Source organism: Leptodactylus fuscus, chromosome 5 (genome assembly GCF_031893055.1).
Source record: "Leptodactylus fuscus isolate aLepFus1 chromosome 5, aLepFus1.hap2, whole genome shotgun sequence".
Lineage (NCBI taxonomy): Eukaryota > Metazoa > Chordata > Amphibia > Anura > Leptodactylidae > Leptodactylus > Leptodactylus fuscus.
The window spans coordinates 9,774,989-9,798,068 of record NC_134269.1 but is presented as its reverse complement, the minus strand read 5'-3'; the positions used below and the strand labels follow the sequence as shown (position 1 = coordinate 9,798,068).

The following is a 23,080-nucleotide window of genomic DNA, read 5'->3' as shown; positions in this document are numbered from 1 at the left end:
GTCCCTATCAAAGTTGTGAGATTTTTCAGCTTCGCCCTTGCCCTATGTACTATCACTTTGCATGGGTGGAGATCACATGTGATATTTTGGCATTGAGCTGGGGCTACAGATGATGATCACAATGAGGCATCAGGTGGTGGGATGACCATGTGATGGGTGGAGTATAAAGCTCAGCTCTCTCCACCTTCTCAGTATGTGGCTTGTCCTGTAGTCAGAATGGAGTTCTGGTGGAGTTGGTTGGTAGTGGGATGTCTTTGTGGACTGAATTTTGGCAGTATCTTGGATAGAAGTCGGCGGCAATCAGATGCTAGGTGGAGGAGTTATCAACCTGGATTGGGTTCTTCTAGAGGACTTGGACAATCTACATCACGACTGGGCTCTTCTAGAGGAAACCCTTGGCCTCAGTCAGTGTCTGGTGTTGGATTACCAAGGGGTGTTCCGCCTGTTCCAGGATGGGGTGCTAGGTATCCCGGAGGAGGCTTTCAGCCTCGACAACTTATACGTCCTGCCCAACCTGTATCCTCTCCTATCAGAGTGCAGTGTGCTGAAGACAGTATGGTGGTGATGGTGAACAGAGATTTCTATGGCAATGGTATTCTATTGAAACCCTCAGATCTGTCCTTGGGTTCTTGCCTACCTGGATTTCAAGGTTTGGGCCCCAATGTGGTCTTCAACAACTCTGTCCAAGACTGTGGAAGCATCCTGCATGTAAGGACATGGTAGAAACTGGTGAAGGCCTTTGTGTTGTATAGTTGTGGTCTTGGATAAGTAGTGGGTCACTTCTGTGTGTTTCATTGGGTTCTTCTCTCTTGTGACCACTCTCCTTCACAGATGACTCCTGAATTCTTGATCTACATAAATACTTTAAGCTATAATCCAGTTTCTAGCAACTCCATCGTCATGAGGTCCAGTCCTGCTACAGTTCCCATCTTGTGCTATTACCCCCGGTGAGTCTACGCTAGTTGTCGCATGTAATACACACCATTGATAGTCATGGCTCTATATGAATATAACTCCAGGGTTGCAGTAGTGACTGAGTGGATCTGTTCACAAGCTTGTGTAGTGTCATGTAACTTGCCTCTCTCTAAGATTCTTGTATGTATTTTCCATTCCTTTAGTCATGGTAATGTAAGCAGTAACGCCATCAAACCAACCTGGGCTCCCTTTAGTACCACTGTCTCTACTGAAGAGAGGTTGTCCTTTTCCATGTACCTGATGACTGGTAAGCTGGGTGGCAGTAGGATGTGGTTGACTTTGCCATGTTACTTCATATGTGACCTGCTCTTTGTGATCTTACAGATGACTTCAGTGCTCCCAGGTCTTCTTCAGTCTTCCAACTTGGAGACCTCATGTACATTGAGGCCTGGGTGAACATAGAGAATCACCTCTCCATGATCCTGTTTGTTGACTCTTGTGTGGCCACCACTATGCCAGATATCAACTCCAACCCTAAATATGACATCATAGCGCCTAGTGGGTATGTTGTGATCTGGGTTATCTTGTGTTTGGCTCCAGACTTGATACTCTACTAAACCCTTGCTACTTGTTCAGGTGCCTGGTCGACGGGAAACAAGATGACGCTTCTTCAGCTTTCAGATCTCCGAGGTCTGAACCAAATAAGATCCAGTTCATGGTTGACGCCTTTCGATTTATTGAGACAGATGTATCTACGGTGAGGAACCTACTGTAGGTCATGTGTCATCTTCAAAGACTTTATGGGGTGTAGGCCTCAAGTTGGACCAACCTTGTTGCTGGTTCAACTACCAATGCCAAAATATTATATAAAACTATGTATTGCACACCGACTAAGATGAAATCCTCTAACTGAAAATTTTCTCCTAGATCTACATTACCTGTACGCTAAGAGCAGTGCCAGCCAACCAGAAACCTGATCGAATGAACAAGGCCTGCTCCTATAAGAAGGCGACTAGTAGGTAAGAAAGTAGAACCTACTTTGTCAAAGTTTTTCGTGACCGTTCTGAAGATGTGACCTATAGGAGGTCTTGAGCCACATGAATTGTCTATAGTAGCTGTCACGCCAAGGATGGACTCTAAAACTTGGGTCTCCTCACCAGTCTATTGGCTTGTGACTTCCCCCACCTATTTTAGAAGTCCCATTTCGTCTTTTCAACTATTCTAGTTAGTGGATATCTTGAAATGACCTGGTCTCTACAAACTGACTCTCAAAGCATAGAGGTTTCCAAAGATGACTTTGACCAGTAAACAATGGGACAAGAAGGTCTCAACCTTCTTACTGGATGACCTATGAAATGGAACTAGAGGGCTTCTAAACTGGGGTTCTTTAACACCTAAACCCTTCCCCACCCAATGAAGTCAATGACCCCTAATCTTTATTTCTTTAGCTGGCTCGCTCTGGAAGGTTCTGATGACATTTGCTACTGCTGTGAGACAGGGAATTGTGATGGTACTGTAATGCAGCCCAGAAGATGGGGCCCAGTCCATGGAGGATCCAGAGGTATTGGGAAGAGAGAAACTGATGAGCACAAGGATCTGTTGGGTGAGTGCATGCCCTGAATAACCCTGACTCAGTTTTGTCTTGACGGTCTGAGGACTGTATCCTGGTGGTCATCCCATGTCTGTAACTTCAAATACTTACAGGGTACACATAGATATTCAATACAGATGCCCACTCCCACCATAGCTACATCTCAAGTCCAGGCCCGATAACTCAAAAATGGGGACTTGAGCATTGTCCAACTATTCTAGTGTAGAATTGTGGGATGAAACCTGACTACACCTTTAGGGCCACCTACCAAGGCTCTTCAGTTGATTCTTATTCTACATGGAGTATAATATCAACAGTAATCTTCCTGTACTGCTTTGCTTTACAGATCTTCATTCAGAGGAACAAGCGATGGCCACACTTGGTCCTTTATTGATCATCAGTGCTGAGAAGAACCAACAGGAAGCCATTGCAGAACAAGTCCATGATTCAAGAAGCGCAGAAGGGTCCCAAACCCTAGAGTTGTGGATGTTGGTGGCCATCTGTTCTGTCAGTGTGGCAGTTGTAGCTATCGCTCTTGTTGTCACTGGTAGTTATATTGTAAGGAAGTTGTCACCACGTGAAAAGGTGTGAAATAAAGTTCTTACCAAATCTCATTGTCCACTGTCTAACCAGAACTCTAACCTACTCTAATGGCAGGGTGGCCATAGTCAACTAGCCTGGGCAGTAGTCGTTATACTCTTTGTGTATAGGGGGCAGTAGTGTAGTAAAAACATGGAACTTGTCCACTCTAAGGCCTGGTTTGTGTATATTGGGATTGGCAAAGCATTTGAGGCTTGTCCGAACAGAGCCTTGGCTGGTGAGATAAAATGCTGCAAAGGCTTTGGAAAATAGAAGGTTAACGCTAAGTAACAAAATATCTGGTGTGAACTTTACCCTTGAAGGTGGAGTCCTAGAAGTGGTGATATGGTTTCCCCCTTCAAATATAGCCCTGGGCTCAAACCTATATCCACAGAAGATCTGTACTTAGTTCTCCAAGATGGTGGGAACTCCCTGCCACATACTGTCTACAAGTACAGAGAACTGTTGAAGGCAAAGGTCATGCCAAATATTGCTGGGATTTACACTTCTCCATTTTTTTGCAAAGTGGTAACTGACAAAATTTAAGTGCCCGCTTCTATTTCTGAAGGCCTTCTTTACTAGTTTTGCTGCCCAAAACTTTTGCACAGTGCTGTAGGCATACCTCCCAACCATCCCGGTTTCAACTCCTCTATATCCTCCGGACGCAGAAGAGTTGAATATACTGGTAAATGAAGCAGGCTTCAGCTTCACCAGTCTTCTGGTCCCTGGAGCTGTAGGCGCGATGTGATGACATCACTCACATTCGCCTACAGCTCCATGACTGAGATGGCACACAGAGTGGCAGGGGAGCGAGGTAAGGTGAGTGTCTGTGTTAAACTTTGAGAGGGGGCAGATGAAGTGGTGGTGGGGGGGGGGGAGATTGAGGAGGATCTTAAATGGTGGCAGAGTTGGAGGGAGGGGCATGAAACTGGGTAAGATATTAAGGGGGAAAATAAACTGGGAACAACTGGAGGAGGACATTAAACAATAGGGGTCCTTAGAGGAGGACAATAAACCTTGTGAGTAGCTGGAGGGGGACTTGTCTGCCTCTAGTTGACCCCGGTTTAATGTCCCACTCCAGCTGCCATTAATTGTTCCAACTAACCCCTCTTTTTAATGTCTCCCTCCAGCTGCCCCAGTTTCATATCCCCCCTCTAGTGTCCCCCAGTTTAAACTGGGGCACCAGGAGAGGGACTTAATACTGTGGGGCAGTTGGAGGGGAACATTATAATGTGGGGACCTATAATGTACAGGTGACTGTAGGAGGATTATACTGTGTGGGGGCACATAAAAAATGGACTAGTATGCGTGGAGTCAACCTAAAAGTGAGTGGAGCAAAAAATTCCATGACCCTGCACATTTTGTCCCTTTCTCTGTTCTTTGAGAGTTGAGGGAGATACTGTATGTAACTAAAATGGTCCTCCAGAAGGTGCCGGGGTCTGTGTACACTGAAGGTGTCCAATTATCCTTATTAACCATTCACTGACTTAGAGAACATTCACGTGAAAACCAAATTAGATTTTCTTTGCCTGACCGCTATACTATGTGGAGGTTCATGACGAGGACAGTCTGGGTTCGGCTTCTGCTCTCATGGCTGGTGTATACTTTGCTGGCTCTTTTACATGAGCTCCTTACTATTACTATATAAAGACGGCGGTCAGTCTGAGGGTTACATCACCTTTCTATGGGAGTTATGGAGTGGCACAAATAGAGGCTCCTCTTGTGTATGAACATCTTCGATAGATTTTTGGTGGTCTGCAATGGTGACTCTTCTATGTTGACTCCTGAAGGATGATGGTATGGAGAAGCACAAGGATAGAGCCATCTTTGTCTTATGGGGACCCTCCATAATATTCTTGAATAGTGGGGTGTAGAGATGAGCGAACAGTAAAATATTCGATATTCGTTTCAAATAGCCCCTCAATATTCCACTATTCGAATGAATATTGAACCCCATTATAGTCTATGGAGAAAAATGCTTCGTTTCAGGGGATCCCACCATTCACCTCAGGAGAGTCACCAAGTCCAATATTACACCTCAGCAAATGATGCCAACACCTCTGGAATGCAACTGGGACAGCAGGGGAAGCATGTCTGGGGGCATCTAACAAGCCCAAGTCACTGTATTATGTCAGGATCCCTGTCAGCTTGCGATATGCACGAGCTGACTTTTTCCCATAGGAATGCATTGACCGAATGTCATACAGAGTACAGCATTCGGCCAATCAACGCTGGTTCTGCCGGAGGCTCGTCTGTGAGGAGGCGGAGTCTAATATCGGACCAGAATGGAGACTGCTGTGGACCGATCTTAGACTGCACTTCCACCGGCAGAACCAGCATTGATTGGCTGAATGCTATACTCTGTATGGCATTCGGCCAATCAGCGCTGGTCAATGCATTCCTATGCTGAGATGGTGCAGAGCTGGCCGTGCGCTCAGCTTGGTTAATCCGAAGATGCAGTCAGGCTCATTGCACGGCCAGCACTGCTACATCGGAGATGCAGCAGATCTAAGTGTGCAGCAGGGTTCAGCGCACACTCAGCACTGCTACATCTGAGATGTAGCAGTGCTGAGTGTGCGCTGAACCCTGCTGCATGCTCAGCTCTGCTGCATCTCTGTGTGTGCTGAGCTCTGTCGCTTCTCCATGTAGCAGTGCTGTGTCAGCTCTGCTACATCTGAGATCGGACCACAATGGAAACTGCTGTGGACCGATCTTAGACTCCGCCTCCTGCGGCAGAACCAGTGTTGATTGGCTGAATGCTGTACTCTGTATGGCATTCGGTCAATCAACGCTGGTCAATGCATTCCTATGGGAAAAACTCAGCTCCCGCATATCGCAAGCTGACAGGGATCCTGACCAGATAGAGCCCCAAAGAGCTGGGGGAGTAACATTCCCACCTAAATAAAGGTTATCCCTAACTAACCCTGCCTGTACATCTATCCCTGTCTCACAGTCACATAGTTCACAGTCCCAAATTAATCGAATGTTAAATCCACCATTCGTATAAATTGGAGGTCACCTGATTTAGCCAGCCAATTACTTTTTCCGATTTTTTTCACTGCCTCCTTTGTCGTAGTTCATGTCCCACCTCCCCTGCGCAGTTATTGGTGCAAAAAAAGCACCAGGGAAGGTGGGAGGGGAATCTAATTTTTACTGCGTTTGCCTTGTGGTATTTGATTCCAATCGAATACCCTGAACGGCCTGATATTCAATCAAATGTGTATTCGATCAAACAGTGTTCGCTCATCTCTAGTGGGGTGCAGTGGTGGCATTGATCAAAACCAGCACATGGAGAAGGCTCTGCTCTTCTGATCTTGGTGATTTATGACATTGACTGCAGTGGTATGGACCAGCACAAGTGGATGGAGGTATGGGAAGAATGTTGTGAAGTCAACACCAAGAAATACTTTCTACTCCAACTGGCACGTACCAAGGCAGGTACCGGAAAACCTCCATTTGATATGACAGCTAGTCTTCCTGGTCAATGTGATTGAAAGTGCCAGGTCATGTGGAAGACTGTACAGTGTGTTGACTTGAGTCAAAGAGACCCAACCACGGGATGCTTTCCGGAGCTCCATTCCAGCTTCCACAATGTATGGATGAGATGAATTGCTGTTCCCCCTACGCCCAACCAGCAGCACAACTCCCCTATAAGAGGCCGAAAGACCTTTTTTCTGTCCTGTGCGGACAGGACAGGTGGGGGGGGAGGTGTTTTGGCCTCTTATAGGGGCTATCTCTCCCCCGTTTTCACTTACCTGTTCTCTCGCCTCTCTCCCAGCTGGAATGGACGTCATCTCTCCTCCTCGCCGGCATGCGCCCGTTACAAAGCGAAATCTTGAGAGTTTAGAACCACAGTCCTTCAGGACTACAGAAGCCTATCCAGTTATCCATCAGTACCCGTCGATCACTGGCTTGGTGGTCCCATCTCCAAGACGGGAAGTCCACGGTCCAGACCTCCTGGACCTTGTTGACTACAGATGCCTCCCTCACAGGATGGGGAGCGCATCTAGGGGAGACCCCGGTATAAAGTACATGGAGTCGACTGGAGAGAACGCGCTCATCCAATTGGCGCGAGCTTACGGCAGTTCACCGTGCACTTCTGACGTTTGCACCCCACCTGCAGGGACAAGCTGTGAAGATAAGTACGGACAACCTAAAAGCAGTCCATTACATCAACAAGCAGGGGGAACCAGATCCCCCTCTCTCCTGCAGGTGACCAACCTGATATTTTCCTGGGCCAAGAAGAACCTGTCCCAGCTGTCAGCGGTTCATATTAGAGGTCAACTGAACATCCTTGCGGATCAACTCAGCAGAGGCCTTGTGACGTCAGGCGAATGGTCCCTGAATCCGGACATCTTTCACCAGCTCACCGGCATGTGGGGTCTCCCTGAGGTGGATCTGATGGCCACCCGATACAACGCCAAAGTGGAGAAGTATTGTTCCCTCTATCGCGAGGACAATCCTTTGGCACTGGATGCCCTGTCAATACCTTGGAGGTTCAGACTGGCATATGTGTTTCCTCCGATCCCCATGATTCCCAAGGTATTGGCGAAACTCAGGCAGGACCAGACTTCGGCAATAGTGATCATGCCGTTCTGGCCAAAAAGGGCATGGTTTACCCACCTCATCCTAATGAGTCGAGGGACCTACTGGAGGCTTCCATCAGTCCAAAACCTGTTAACTCTAAACAATCAGCTCTGCTAGGGCCTGGACAGGTTCAACCTCACTGCCTGGAGGTTAACCGTGCCATATGTGGAGATAGAGGATTGTCCCAGGGTGTTCCAAGAACCTTAGCCCACTCTAGAGCGGATTCCACTAACCAGAGCTACCAACGGATCTCCCAGATATTCCAAGATTGGTGCAGGAGGAAACAAGTCAGCAATTCTGCTATCGACTCGGTCTTGGAGTTTTTACAAGAAGGCCTGGATAAGGGATTGACTCCGGCCACTCTGAAGGTTCAAGTGTCAGCCCTTTCCACTCTTCTGGGGACCAGGATATCTCAAGATCCTCTAATAAAGTAATTTCTCAGAGGGGCGTCGAGGCTCCGCCTCCAGGTCCATCCCCCGATTCCCTCTTGGGACCCGGCTGCCGTTCTACAGGGGCTCTGTGATCCCCCTTTGAACCCTTGTTGGAAGTAGACTAGAAATACCTTTCCTATAAGGTGACCTTTTTGTTGGCAATAACCTCCGCCAAAAGGATTGGCGGATTACAGGACTTGGCGGCCTCTGAGCCATTCATCTCTTTCTTCCTGGATAGAGTACAGTTACGGTTCGTCCCAACGTTTTTGCCAAAGGTTCCCACCTTTTCCAATATAAATCAAGTGGTTTCTCTACTGGCCATTTTTCCCTCTCCTACTTCCGAGATAGAGGAAAGGATGCACAAGCTGGATCTGGTCAGAGCACTACGCATCTACCTGGAGTGCACAGAACCCTTCCGTAAGTCAGAAAACCTGCTGGTTAATGTCTATGGCCATAACAGAGGAGCTAAAGCATCCAAAGCCACCTTGTCAAGATGGATCAAAGAGGCTATCTCATGCTCGCTTCGCTCCCAGGACCTACCAGTACCAGAATTTGTATGTGCACACGCTACCAGAGCAGTGTCAACTTCTTGGGCAGAAAGACGTTCGCTCTCCTTAGAGCAGATATGTGGTGCCGCGTCTTCGAGTTCGCATCTCACCTTCGCCAGAGGACGCAGATCTGAGTTGAACACATATGCGGCTGAAGCAAGGAGCTGACACAGGTCAGCTCCTCGCTTCGCCGCTGCGCGCCTCTCTCCCTGACACATATGCGGCTGAAGCGAGGAGCTGACCTGTATCAGCTCCTCTCTTCAGCCGCATATGTGTTAGCGAGAGAAGCGCGCAGAGAGCGGCGAGGGAGCGGAGGAGAAGGTAAGTGTAATGTGGAGGTGGAACGTGAAACTGGGGGCAGATGAAGGAGAGGACGGCATGACACTGGGGGCAGAGATGGAGGGGACATGAAACTGGGGGCAGAGATGGAAGGAGGACATGAAACTGGGGGCAGATGAAGGGTGTATATGAAACTGGGGTAGAGATAGAGGGGGGACATATAATTTACGGTGACTGTAGGAGGATTATACTGTGTGTGGGCACATGAAAAATTAACGAGTGGGCGGAGTCAACACAAAAGTGGGCGGGTCTAAATTGTGCGCCACACATTTTGTCCCTCTTTCAGTTCTTCAAAAGTTGGGAGGTATGCTATAGGCTGGACTGGCGCACATCAGAATCCATAGCCTTCGGGCAATCTGTCTTGGCATCAGTCTGCCAAGACCCCCCCACCCTAGTGGACATTATACTTACTAAATCCCCATTTGTGCTGCTGTTGGGCATTGGAGGAATGGAAGATTATGAATGATAATCTGTTTTCCCTTAGCCCAAACAGCAGCACAAGGCTCCCTCCCTTTTGTTTGTTTGAGCTATGCTTAATTGATATGTATTATATTGTATTTGTTATACTTTTGGACTAACACAAGGAGAGGGAGATCTCTCGGCCTCTTATAGGGGAAGAAGACTGTTAGTTAATTAAAAATTCCACCTGTCCTAAAAGGTACACAGTACACAGGGGCAGGAATACCCCATTTGTGCTGCTGTTTGGGCTAAAGGAAAACAGATTATCATTCATAATCTTCCATTCACTCTCCTGGTACTGTAACATCTGGGCAGTCTTCCATAACATGAGGCCTTAGTCATACAGGTCAATACTGGATAAGGAACTAAAGCAGTCACCCAGTCAGGGGTGAACCTAGCTTTTAGGAGGCGGCAGAGCGGAGGGGGGCGGGGCGGAGCAAAAGGGGGCGGGGCGGCGTTAGCAGGCAGAGAGCAGGCAGGGAGAGGACCTGCTCTCTGCCTGAGCGTGAGGGGAGGTGGGTGGAGCTTCGCTGCATCCACAGGGCCCCCCCAATCCACTGCTCGCTTCCCGTGCCGGGCTGCCGAGACGGTGATGCTAAGCCAGTCAGCAAAAATGCGGACCCCCCCCCCGGGGGCCCGGCATAACGCCGCCTGAAGCGGTCGCTTCAAGTCACCTCATGGGAGGTGCAACGCTGCACCCAGTCAAGGTTGAGGCAACTAGAGATGAGCGAGTACTGTTCAGATCAGCCAATCCAAACAGCACGCTCGAATAGAAATGAATGGACGTAGCCGGCACGCGGGGGGTTAAGCGGCCGGCCGCCGTCAAAGCGGAAGTACCAGGTGCTTCCATTCATTTCTATGGAGCGTGCTGTTCGGATCGGCTGATCCGAATAGTACTCACTCATCTCTAAAGGCAACATGTTGCGGAAACGCACCAGGAAAAAAAAACCATTGTGTTACTGTCCCAGCAAAGTGAGATTTCCTTTAAAGGGGTTGTCTAGGATGTACAGCTTTCCACAAGGAGGCCTGGGAATGTGAAAAAAACAAAACAAAAACAAACAACTGATACATACCCATCTGTCCCCGGTACTCTGGTGCGTCCACTGTGGTCTGATACTTCTGCTTCTGGAATTTTTGGTGGAAGTCCTCGCCATATGTGACCAGGATGCCCCATGTCCTTTCCTTTGGCCACTGATTGGCCTCAGCGGTCACGTGGGGTAAGGACTTCCACCAGAAGAAGCGCGAGGACACCACTGGATGGACGGCTGAATTGGGGACAAGTGAGTAGGTGTTTTGTTTTTTTTCACCTTCTCCAGCCTGGACAACCCCTTCAGTCTCACCCACACGTTGCATCCCATAGACTTATACGGAACAAGGCAAAAATAAAAATACAGTGGAAAATGCAAAGGTTTTTTTTTTGAGCTTCCTCTTCATTTTCACATTGTCAGTATCAGTATGTCTTTGGAATATGGGAGGAAACCCACAACCTCATAGCAGATGTTGTCCTTGGCTGGATTTGAACCCAGGGATCTAAGGTTGCAAGGTAACAGCACTAACCACTGAGCCAGCACGATGCCCTATGATAGCCTGCAACATAAATCACATATGATACACTAGTCACAAGAGTAGCGATTAGGCCAAGGTTCCACAATCGACCTGCTGCCCCCATAGACATACGACAGAAGGTGGTATTGCACTGTGCTATAACACGAGTGTCCTTGTGTGACTATCACCCACCACATGTCCCCATGGATGCACCGAGGGCCTATTAGGAATGAGGGAATCTGACTTTTTATGGGCAACCTCTGCAAGAAATATCATCTCATGTCAAATCTGTTGCCGTCTAGTTGAGCTATGTTCACACAACCATGCTGATTTTCGTGTCAGGACCAGTCGGTCATCCTTTTTTTAACGGACCCATTGACTTTCAATGAGAGAGTCGGGTTCGTGAAAATCATTTGGCCGTGAACCTCGCTAGTGTGAATAGAGTCTTATAAGGCTATGTCCATTTTTTGCGGCCATCTTGCACCTGAGAGGGACTCGTGTTCACAGATCCCCCATACAGGAAGGTATAGAGGGGTCAATGAAGGTAGACAAAAATAGAACGCAACCTATATGTTGTCAGTCTGTTGTAACGTCAAAGTAACGGTCATGTGAATAGTCCCTTTAAATTGGTGTGGACATCGCTTTAGGCGTCAAACATCAACATCTCAGCAACATTGCACCAAAATCCTTGTGTGACATTGCGTCACATTAAATCGTGCAACAAAAGTCACGCGACTTTAATGCGACACAATGTTGCGGTGATGTCGCACAATGCTATTGCTGTGACATGGATGGAAGATTCTAAAAACAACAATTGCAGTCGCAACACAATTGCTGTGTACGGGAGCGGTGTCACAAGCGACATAAAATCGGACAAGGTTGGATTTTTGTTGCGTTGCAGTCGCGCCATGTCACATCCAACACCTTAGAAATGAATGGCTATTTTTGTTGTGCGATTTTTTAGACATGGGACAAATATTGCCCCAGCCTTAGTCCATGGGCGTTGCAATCAACATGTAACCCTCGCTTTACCCTGTAACCTGCATACAAAATATTTCATTTTAGTTAAAGAAAAAACTTTTCGTCTTTTAACCCCTTACACCTTTCCTGATCTCCTTACACTTGTGTCTTGGTTTCCACTGATAATAATGGTGTCCACCTGACCACAATGAGGCATCAGGTGGAGGGATGACCATGTGATGGGTGGGGTATAAAGCTCAGCTCCCTCCACCCTTGTCCTATGTTCAGGATGAAGTTTTTGTGGAGTTGTCTGGTTGTTGGTCTTCTCTTTGGACCAGGTTTTGGTGAGGCCTTGGCTAGACACAGACGCCAGTCAGATGCTAGATGGAGGAGCTACCAGCCTGGAAGGGGATCTTCTAGAGGACTTGGACAACTTTCACCAAGAGTAGGCTCTCCTAGAGGAAACTCTTTTCCTCAGTCAGTGTCTGGATTTGGTTCTCTGAGAGGTGCTCAGCCTGTTCCTGGATGGGGATCCAGATATTCTGGAGGATTTCAGCCCCGGCAGTTTGTACAACCTACACAATCTTCATCCTCCCCCATCAATTTGCGGTGTAATGAGGACAGTATGGTGGTGATGGTGAACAGAGACTTCTATGGTAATGGTAAGCTAGTGAAGCCCTCAGACCTGTTCTTGGGAACCTGTGCCTTTGGACCTCAGACTACAAATACCATGGTGGTCTTCAACAATGGCCTTGAACAATGTGGGAACACCTTAGAGGTAAGTGATCACTGAAAAACCTGAGAAATAGAACTGATAGAGTGTGTGGGACTTTGTCTTTTCCAGTCCTGGACCAAAATAAAATTTGTGGGTTATGTCTGGTATTGCACATCTTCTTCAACCTTGTCCCCTGTTGAATTTCAAGGGGAAGAGCTGCAATGTCCTACACATGGACCTGGTTTCTGTAAATACAAACCGCCATGTCTTGCCATCTCCTTTAAGTCCTTCTAAGGAGCTTGTGGATGTTACTGCCATCTGCCACTTTCTTGTTGTTCAGACCTATGGAGAAGATGCTAGTTGGCTCTTGTACACCAACAAAACTTTTGTAGCTTCATCCTTAATTAGAGAATCTTGTATCATATTCTTGGCAACCCTTCCCTCCAGTTACCAGAAGTGGCTCACAAATCTTGACATTTTCTTGCAGATGACACAAGACTGGCTGATCTATCAATCTGTCCTATCCTACACCCCTACTGCCTCCATCAATGTGCCCATCATCCGGACCAACTCTGCTGTGGTTCCCATTCAGTGCTTCTATCCACGGTAAGGTTAATCCCTTAGGTTGTGTCTGTATTTAGGCCTCTTCTGAGCTTAAACTAAAGTTCTACAAAAAAAGGCTGAGTTTGCTCTTCAGAAATGCCATTAAGTGATGGTTACACTAAATGTATTGCTGTGCCCTTAAAGCAGTGCAAAATACTGGTCTAAAGTTAACCAAGAGGTAGCTTGAAAGAAAAATGCTTAACTTCATGTCCAATCCATTGCATGGTGTCCACCACTTGTTTTCCATGCAACTTCTGTAAGGGGAAACAATAACTAGATCTGGCAATTCCATATGACCTTGACCTTCCAACTTGTATGGTTGACATGGCTATTTCTACAGGCTAGAAAGGCTTGGTCCTATTATTTGATACACCTGACCTACCTAACCTGGTTCTAATGGTCTTCTCTTGGGGTAACTTACTCTTGCACTACCAAAATTCTCCCACCTGAGTGTTGGCCTCTTCATAGTTCTTGTGTATAACTCCAGGCAAGACCATCTGTTCTACTTGCCCTAGTCTCTTGAGTGACCATAAATTGTAGTTGGCCATAGGATAATTTGGTTCACTCTTCTAGTACTTCTCCTTAAGAGGTTTTTCTTGTCCAGACATGGCAATGTAAGCAGTAACCCCATCAAGCCAACATGGATTCCCTTCAGCACCACAGTAACCTCAGAAGAGAGACTGGCCTTCTCCTTGCGTCTCATGAGTGGTAGGTATCTTCCATTACAAGGGTATTGGGGCACAGTATTTTGGTAATGGTGTGTTAATGTTCCTGTGTTCCTTCAGCGGACTGGAGTGCTCCCAGTCCCTCTTTGGTCTTTCAGCTTGGTGACCTCTTCTACATAGAAGCATCTCTGGATATTCAGAACCATGAACCAATGATGCTGTTTGTTGATAGTTGTGTGGCCACCATTACTCAAGACATGACCTCTAGACCTAGCTATGACATCATCTCTAATAATGGGTAAGTTGCTGCCATCAATCCTGTACAACTTTCCAAGGTACCGTTATCTCCAACTAGTCTCCTCTACAGGTGCTTAATGGACGGGACGCAAGAAGATTCCTCTTCAGTCTTTGTATCTCCAAGACCTCAACCCAACATCCTCCGGTTCATGGTTGATGCTTTTGTCTTCATCGATAGTGCGGTCTCCACGGTAAGGGCTTCAACTTGCACCATATTGTACTAAAACCACCTACTAACTTCTAAAAGACAATGTGCCTATACTTGTTTACGTTATGCAAGACAACACCTTGCTTCAAAGATCTAACTTTTTCCTGCTTGTTCTGCGGAATGTATTAATGGGGGTGGGGAATGTGTTGCAAATTGCTTAGGGGATGGTGATCACTCTGATACATATTGTTCTAGGTCTACATCACTTGTTCTCTGAGAGCTGCTGCCATCAACCAGACTCCAGATCCAATGAACAAGGCTTGCTCCTACAACAAGGCCACTGGCGGGTAAGACTCATATATGGGAGAGTCCCAGGGTTAAATGACCTGTCAACCTTAGACTGGGAAACCTTTCAATGACCTGGGCAATTGACTGACCCTTACTCTTCTAGTTGGTCACCTGTGGAAGGCCAAAGTGGTATCTGCCAATGTTGCTCCACTGGGAACTGTGCTGCCGGCCAGGGAATGCCATGGATAGCCCCACCTGGAAGGCCAAGAGGATTTGGGAAGAGAGATGTTGGTGAGTTCTATAGCTGGATTTCTCCAATAGCTTGCTTATGCAACACATGATACATCGCCTTTATAAAGTAGACAACTGCCTAAAATTAACTTTCTTCCAGGATCTCACCTAGAGAAACATGGCCAGGCCGTGCTGGGGCCTATTCTATTGACTGGAGCAAAGTCTGACCAGATCTCCAGAGCGGGAACTGCCCAAGTGTCTAGAATCGGTGCAGGACAAGGACCTCTACAGCTGTGGGTGCTGGTGGCCATCGGCTCTGTCAGTGCAATAGTTGTTGTTGTTGGTCTTACTATGGCTGTAAAATGTCTGATCAAAAGACTCTCCCACAAAGAATCTGTGTAAAAATAAAGATATATTTTGGTTAATTGTCTTGTGTTTGAAGTTGATGACTCCTACAGAGGTGTACAGTAGCCTCCAGGATGGCTGGACAACCTTTAATACAGAGAGGCCATATGGAATCTGGGTTTTGCCCTGGAATACATTCAGTAGTTGGATGGGTTCACTAGCCTGGGGTGCCAAGGTGTGTACAAACTGCCCTCAGGTGTTGAGGCTTTCCACATGAACTTCTAACTAAGCATAACTAGGACTGTACCTCCCACCGACCAGTGCAACACCCAGAACCTGGGATGCTTTGGCGTATGTCCCAGTGTGTTGCATACAATGGTGAAGTCCAGTCTCTGCTTTCAGAATTTGACCTCTGGGAGCTGTAGGCACAATGTGATGTCACTCAATGGGACCAGAGATGGTAGCAAACAGTAGGGGAATGGGATGTGTGAGCAGCTGGGGTTGAGACTTTATACTGAGGGGGACATATCATGGGTGGGACTAAACTCACTCCAGTGTGTCTGTCACTGGGAAGTATGCAATGACCATATACATGTCAAGGCCAGTATAAAAATGGAGTAATAGATGCATCGACCACACTAACATGGTCTATCTGATAAATGTGGCCCAGATGTAAAATATGTACCAGGACTTCCAACTTGCCATGTGATATCTTCTGCTGTGGAGACCTTCTAGTTTTCCTAAGGCTCCAGAGTCTGGTGATTGCTACGTGTGTGTCCCTATAGAAATGGCTCTGACCTCCAGAATGGGTTCTTGGACCACGTTGGGTGTTCTAATTTTCACAAGAGCTGGAGTGCTGTAAGTTGGTGACCCACTACCCTAAGTTCTGGGGATCCATCACTTTCTGACAATAGTATCCTATAACATAGCTGTCATTCATTGTAGCTGCCATAAAGCACTTCTCCCATTCCACTATTTATGGTTGCCCAACCATGGTGACCAGGGATAGGACATAACAATTGGCTCCACTGGTCCAGCAGAAGACCTTTTAAAGATGACTTTGTAGCCAAGGTCATTTCACTACACCATGCCTCCGGTATTACCTATAAGGCAATCTGTCAACTCTCCTGGCCTGCCTAAGAAGTTCCTGAAGAAAGGACCTCCTAGAAGAGCAAGCACATCTCCGAGGCCTGGCAGACTGTTCATACATCTGTCATCTATGAAGTAGCCTCTTCATGTATCTGAAATGTTCTGAATGAAGGATTGGTCTATATCGCATAAAGGACACAGCTCAACCATTATTTTTGCTAATTATTTTGGACACTTTACTAGGAATGTTGGTCAGTATGTCTGATAGATCTTATCAATATTCATGTCAAGTGGATGTGATCATAATATGGACAGTGTCTTCAAAGTCCTCCGGTGGTCTCAAGGATCCTAGTTGAGCACTATCATCCATATGTTGTATACAGAAGATTGGAAGAGGATCTGTTGTAGCCCTCTCAATGTTCAAGTAATGGCAGTGCCACAGAGCGCTATATATCCTACACGATTATATTGGGCCTTGGCTTCTGAAACTGGACGTCCACCTGACCATGCTGTAGGCTCGGGGGTTGTACAGTTTCATGTGTTATGAGCTGATTTTGGTGTTGTGACTACCACCCACCACCATCTACCACCCTTGGCTCCGAGCATAAATGGTTGATGATGGAGATACAATGTTCTTGATGGCAGCCATACTTATAACAGATGGATGTCATTTTAGCACCGCTCATGACGGTTTAAAAAAAATGATGAAACATTACCAATAAAAAATATTCGAGGTTTACAATGGACCATGGGTGCTGGAAACGGCATGAAATTATAATGGTATGAAATTATAACCACATGAATCCCACCTGTCGCCGCAAATTGTTACCCATAGCCACCAATTGGCTCAGCTTTCCTTTGTTCGACAAGACCTCTATGGAAACATATCAATACGACAATACAGCAAAACACCCAACATCGCGATCAGATGATATCACGTATAAACCGCCCTGGCGTAATAGAAGCTGCACTAGGATTGGCTCTTATGTGCAAATATGGCCTCCTTGTTTCCCCCCACAGACCAAATGGGGGAGATTTATACATTTTTGATGGATATCTGACGTAAAAAAGTTACAAACCTTGGGTGTGCCACTTCTTCAATGCCAGTTATGCCAATCATTGTCACAACTACCATTTGTGCGCTTTCCATACCACTTTCGTGAAAGCGCGGGTGGCCCAGTACATCATAAATGATGGCGCTTTACAGCCAGTGTGGGTGGTATGAAGACTGGTGTACAATATGGCAGTCTTGATAAATATGCCCCAATGAATACGGCACGCTATTTTACCACAGTGACATATCCTATATGATCCCGCTGGCTTCCATGACAGGTAATATTATACCGCCTCCCATCACTATCATACACGCCCATATGATGTCACCATAATGTTATAATGGCGTTATAATTGGCAGACCCATTCATTTCCCCGTATTCACATAATAGGAATTTGCAGCACGTAAGTTTTTTAGTCGCCCAAGCATAAAATAGCTCATGTACATATGGCCAAAGAAATGGAAACAAATCCTGGTATGAAACTCAGGTCAATGCTATGTCCTCACCAGAAGGAGAAGGTCCAGCTGACCACAATGAGGCATCAGGTGGAGGGATGACCATGTGATGGCTCGGGTATAAAGCTCAGCTCCCTCCACCTTCTCTTTGTGTTCTTTGTCCTGCAGTCAGGATGGAGTTGTGGTGGGTTTGCCTAGCAGTTGGTCTTCTCTGTGGCCCAGGCTTCAGTGCTGCTTTAGGGAGACACCGGCGGCAGTCAGATACTTGGAGAAGTTATCAGCTTGGAAGGGGACAATCTTCATCTCAACTAGGTTCTCCTAGAAGAAATCTGTTGCCTCAGTTTGTAGCTGGAGTTGGATCTCTGAGAGGTGCTCAGCCTGGGTCTCAATGGGGATCTTCAAGAGGGCTTGGACAACTTTCACCTCAGCTTGGTTCTTCTAGAGGAAATCTATTGCCTCAGTCAGTGTATGGTGTTGGATCTGTGAGAGCTGCTCAGCCTGTGTCTGGATGGGGATCCAGGAATCTTGGAGGATTTCAGCCCCGACAGTTTGTACAACCTGTACAATCTCCATCCTCCCCCATCAGTTTGCAGTGTAACGAGGACAGTATGGTAGTGATGGTGAACAGAGACTTCTATGGTAATGGAAAGCTGGTGAAGCCTTCAGACCTGAACTTGGGGACCTGTGCATCTGGATCCCAGACTACAAATGCCATGGTGATCTTCAACAATGGCCTTGAACAGTGTGGGAACACCTTGGAAGTAAGTGATCACTGAATAACCTGTATTCACTTAGCAGTAGTGGAAATAAGCGCACCTCCCTAGGAAGTGTGGTAAGAATGCACCACCAAACCACTGGGAGTTACTGCTAGAGTCTGACAGTAACCAAGCTGCTCCTTGGTTTGGCTCCAAACACAGCAAAATCTGTGACAAAAGTGGCTCTTCTGCAATATGAGGCCTCAACCTTGTGGATTTTCTTCTTTCAGATGACTCCAGATTGGCTGATCTACCAAGCTATCCTATCCTACACCCCTACTGCCTCCCGCGGTGTGCCCATCATCAGGACCAACTCTGCTGTGGTTCCCATTCAGTGCTTCTACCCAAGGTAAGGCTACCCCAAATGGGGTAGGTGGTTAGAGGAAAGGTGGTACACGGATGGTCCCTGCCCTGGAATCAATGGGGCTGGGTTCTGGTGATAGACTCCCTTTAATTAGTGGTTCACTTGGGCAGCTGAAGTAAACCAACTGTCCGTGAGATCCTTGAAGGGTGGTTACTAACCAGTGTGTCCCTTCCTCCATGGAATCTTGATGTGCGTTTCACAGTACATTGACTAGCACTAGCTTATTGTATTTTTCTAGTTGCATGGTGGTTCTCAAGCCATGGTTTTGTTTTATCCACCCTACTGAAGGCCAATCAAAAAAACATTGAAATGTGCCATACTCATGATGGTCATCTGGTCTCATCTCTCCATGCTGAGCTTGTATGGCTGAATGAGGAGCAGCTAGTAGTAGCATAAGGGATTTGGACACGTCTGGACGGGGATCTATTACAGGACTTGGACAACTTTCACCTTGCTGTATTGTTGAGATTGTCCCAAATTAACACTTCAGCCTATTGGTATGCTATTCGAACTGGTGGCTTGACCATCACAAGTTCCAGTACTTGTTATCCCTTGTCTTTATTTCCTTTGTACTCCTACCTGGGTATAGTCCTAAATTGACTCACATTATACTCTTCTGATAGTGTTTTGTTTTTTGTTTGTTTTTTTTCTTCCCCCTTGTCCAGACATGGCAATGTAAGCAGTAACCCTATCAAGCCAACATGGATTCCCTTCAGCACCACAGTAACCTCAGAAGAAAGGCTGGCCTTTTCCTTGCGCCTCATGACTCGTAAGACCTTACTAGTACTAGTGTAATGGTGTGGCACCTCTAGGTGTATAATATGCTAATATTCCAGTGTCTTCTCTTCAGCGGACTGGAGTGCTCCCAGTTCCTTCCTGGTCTTCCAGCTTGGTGACCTCTTCTACATAGAAGCGTTTCTGGACATCCAGAACCATGAACCGATGATGCTGTTTGTTGATAGTTGTGTGGCCTCCCTTACTCCAGACATAACCTCCGGACCTAGCTATGACATCATCTCTAATAATGGGTAAGTTGCTACCATTTAATCCTGTACAACTCTCCAAGGTGCCCTGTTATCTCCAACTTATCTCCTCTACAGGTGCTTGATGGATGGGGCACAAGAAGATTCCGCTTCAGTCTTTGTATCTCCAAGACCTCAACCAAACATCCTCCGGTTCATGATTGATGCCTTTCTCTTCATTGATAGTGATACCTCTAAAGTAAGGGCTACAGTGTACACATCCAATGCCTAGTTTCTGTAAAGTTACCAACACTTGGTTAACCAATATTGAGAACCATAAGCACTTGGGACCCTTTTAGTCCTACCCTCAAAAGTTATCCTGCAAATAGGTCATAAGTAATTGCTTGTTCCAATAAAAGATGATGGACCCTTGATAATCACAAGACTGGGGTCCTGAGTAGTGATATACATGGGTTAAGTAATGGTCCTAAGTTCTTCCAAAAAAAACAAAAACAAAACTTCCTTCAAATTTCTTGTCACAATTAATCTCTTAAAAGTTGAGTAAATATGAGTACGAAGCTGTCTAGATTGTCCTATGAAAATGACAATGTCTTGCCCTAGATCTTCATCACCTGTTCTCTGAGAGCTGCACCCATCAACCAGACCCCTGATTCAATGAACAAGGCCTGCTCCTACAATAAAGCATCTAGCAGGTAAAATTCCCCATAGGGGAAGGTATCTTGTATAAAAATGACTCCACTACACCTCCTTAGATGGTGTCTTGGACAACTACAGTTAAAACACTTGGTTTACTTTGTCTTCTAGTTGGTCACCTGTGGAAGGTCAAAGTGGTATCTGCCAGTGTTGCTCTACTGGGAACTGTGCAGCTGGTCAGGGAATGTCCCGGATCTCTCCCCCTGGAAGGCCAAGAGGGTTTGGGAAGAGAGATGTTGGTGAGTGGCATTTGTTGCAAATCTTGACACCCTCCATCCCTATACGCGGTCTAGACCTGTGGCTAGCTCTGTGATCTTACTAAGACTTGATGGGTTTTTTTTTTTTTTGTTTTTTTTTTCCCTTGTGATTTACTGGTGTCTAACTCTTTGCTACGTCTCGCTCCTCTTCCAGGTTCTCGCGAAGAGAAACATGGCCTGGCTGTACTGGGTCCTCTTCTAGTTTCTGGAGCGAAGCCCAACAAAGGCTCACGTGTTGGAGTTGCCCAAGCTTCCAGGATGAGTGCAGGACAAGGATCTCCACAACTCTGGGTGCTGATCGCCATCGGCTCCGTCTCGGCAGTAGTTGTTGCCATTGGTCTTTCTATGGTTGGAAAATGTATTCTGAAAAGATTTTCTAGCAAAGAATCTGTGTAGAAATAAACACTTTTTGGTTAATCCTTGTCTTATGGATTTTGTTGATGGCATCCATTTGTAAGTGAGAACACAAGGTCTTCATACAGGTTGACTACGTGTTATACAGTAGGACTAGTTCATCTGGTAAGCTTAAGACATAGTTAACATAAGAGTCCTGTGGTATTAGGGGCAATGTGGTGGCTCAGTGGTTAGCACTGCAGCCTTGCAAAGCTGGAGTCCTGGGTTCAAATCTCACCAGGAACAACATCTTCAAGGAGTTTGTATGTTCCCCCCGTATCTGCATGCATTTCTTCCCATTCTCCCTACACCCAACAGCAGCACAACTGGGGTATTCCTGCCCCTATGAGCTGTTAGGACATGTGGAATTTTTAATTACCTAACAGCTTTGACCCCTATAAGAGGCCGGAAGACATGCTCCTCACTTGTGTTAGTATCAAGTATAAAGTACAGCGTATATTTCATAGAAATATTACATAAAAATAGTACAAAAATACAGCATAGGGAGGGAGACTTGTGCTGTTTGGGCTAAGGGAAAACAGATTGTCATTCATAATCTTTCATACTACAAAGACATACTGATGGGGGGGGGGGGGGAAATTACATTGTGATCCCTGTATGGGGCTCATGATCTACATTTAAAAAACAAAAAACCTGTGCTATGGATCTATCTAGATATCATAAGGCAGGGGTCCTCAAACTTTTTAAACAGTGGGCCGGAGGCAGAGCAGGTCGCACATACATTGGGAGCGGTGCCCTCCAATAGGTAAAGTGAAGTGCGCTCCATGGCCTGGCCCGAGCTCCCCAGGAGCTTCATTATAAATGCACGCTTGTCGGCGGGGCCAGACAGAAATGCTTGGCGGGCCGTATGTGGCCCTCGGGCTGCAGTTTGAGGACCCCTGCCGTAGACACTGACTCTTATATGAACAGTCTTTAGACCATAAAGGGGATACAGTACAACAATAATGACCCTCTCCAGTGACCTCTCACGTATTCACTTGCTCATAAACTGCCCAGACCACCATGACTTCTTCCTTCTGGGTTTCAGCTGTACGAGATGTCTATCCATTGGCCTGAGGTTATCATCATGACCCTTACTGATATCCAACTACCTACAAAAGCCATTTTTGGTCTAAGACCCTGACTTGCACAGAAAACTGGCTTATAAGACTTGATTGAGTTCCCTAAATTGTCCAGAAAGTGGTGCGATGGCTGCCATATTGTTAGAAGAACACCATGGTGGCAAGTCACAGGAATAAGTGCCATGACAATACTGCCGCTCTGATCACGTCCATCTTCCCTTTGCATGTTGGAGGTGATGGGTTGGACCCGCTCTGCTTGTATAGCGGATTCAATCAGTCATATCATGGCTGCCGTTTACGGTCGGTGACCTCCGTATGGTCATCTAAGTTTGGTTGAGGAGATCTAGCGATTGTAATATACCCTAAAATGGAGCCCTCATAGGACTATGGGAAACGGGCCTGTTACCCCACAATGTGCCCTTAGCAACTGATCAGCTTTCATTTCCTAGGCAAGGACTCTTCTGTGACTTGGGCCTGTGTACACAATAGCACAACAGACCTGTAAAAAAAAAAAAAAATGGCCATGCTAGTCCATTGAAAGGTCTTCTTGACATGACATAAATGCATACCTCCCAACCGTCCCGATTTCCGCGGGACATTCACAATTTGGGTGACGTGTCCCGCAGTCCCAGTTGGAGGGAGGTATGTCCCGATTTCACCTCAGATCTGCGTCTAGAACACAGTTCAGCTCCTTGCTTCGCCGCTGCA

The 23,080-nt window shown here is 46.6% G+C and overlaps 3 protein-coding genes across 3 annotated transcripts; all 3 read left to right on the top strand.

The window, feature by feature from the left end:
* The first annotated feature begins 216 nt into the window (after positions 1-216).
* Positions 217-3,097, top strand: LOC142204680 (zona pellucida sperm-binding protein 3-like). Its single transcript, XM_075275986.1, has 8 exons — positions 217-708; positions 832-947; positions 1,119-1,222; positions 1,300-1,477; positions 1,552-1,672; positions 1,843-1,934; positions 2,364-2,518; positions 2,865-3,097. The coding sequence occupies exons 1-8, from the start codon at positions 217-219 to the stop codon at positions 3,095-3,097; spliced, it is 1,491 nt and encodes a 496-aa protein (XP_075132087.1).
* Positions 3,098-12,243: 9,146 nt separating this feature from the next.
* LOC142204679 (zona pellucida sperm-binding protein 3-like) lies at positions 12,244-15,303 on the top strand. The gene is made up of 8 exons (XM_075275985.1): positions 12,244-12,732; positions 13,157-13,275; positions 13,877-13,980; positions 14,058-14,235; positions 14,305-14,425; positions 14,638-14,729; positions 14,834-14,961; positions 15,062-15,303. The coding sequence occupies exons 1-8, from the start codon at positions 12,244-12,246 to the stop codon at positions 15,301-15,303; spliced, it is 1,473 nt and encodes a 490-aa protein (XP_075132086.1).
* A 2,715-nt stretch (positions 15,304-18,018) lies between these two features.
* On the top strand, positions 18,019-21,293 carry LOC142204678 (zona pellucida sperm-binding protein 3-like). The gene is made up of 9 exons (XM_075275984.1): positions 18,019-18,214; positions 18,335-18,606; positions 18,831-18,949; positions 19,630-19,733; positions 19,815-19,992; positions 20,065-20,185; positions 20,548-20,639; positions 20,752-20,879; positions 21,052-21,293. The coding sequence occupies exons 1-9, from the start codon at positions 18,019-18,021 to the stop codon at positions 21,291-21,293; spliced, it is 1,452 nt and encodes a 483-aa protein (XP_075132085.1).
* The last annotated feature ends 1,787 nt before the right edge of the window (positions 21,294-23,080 follow it).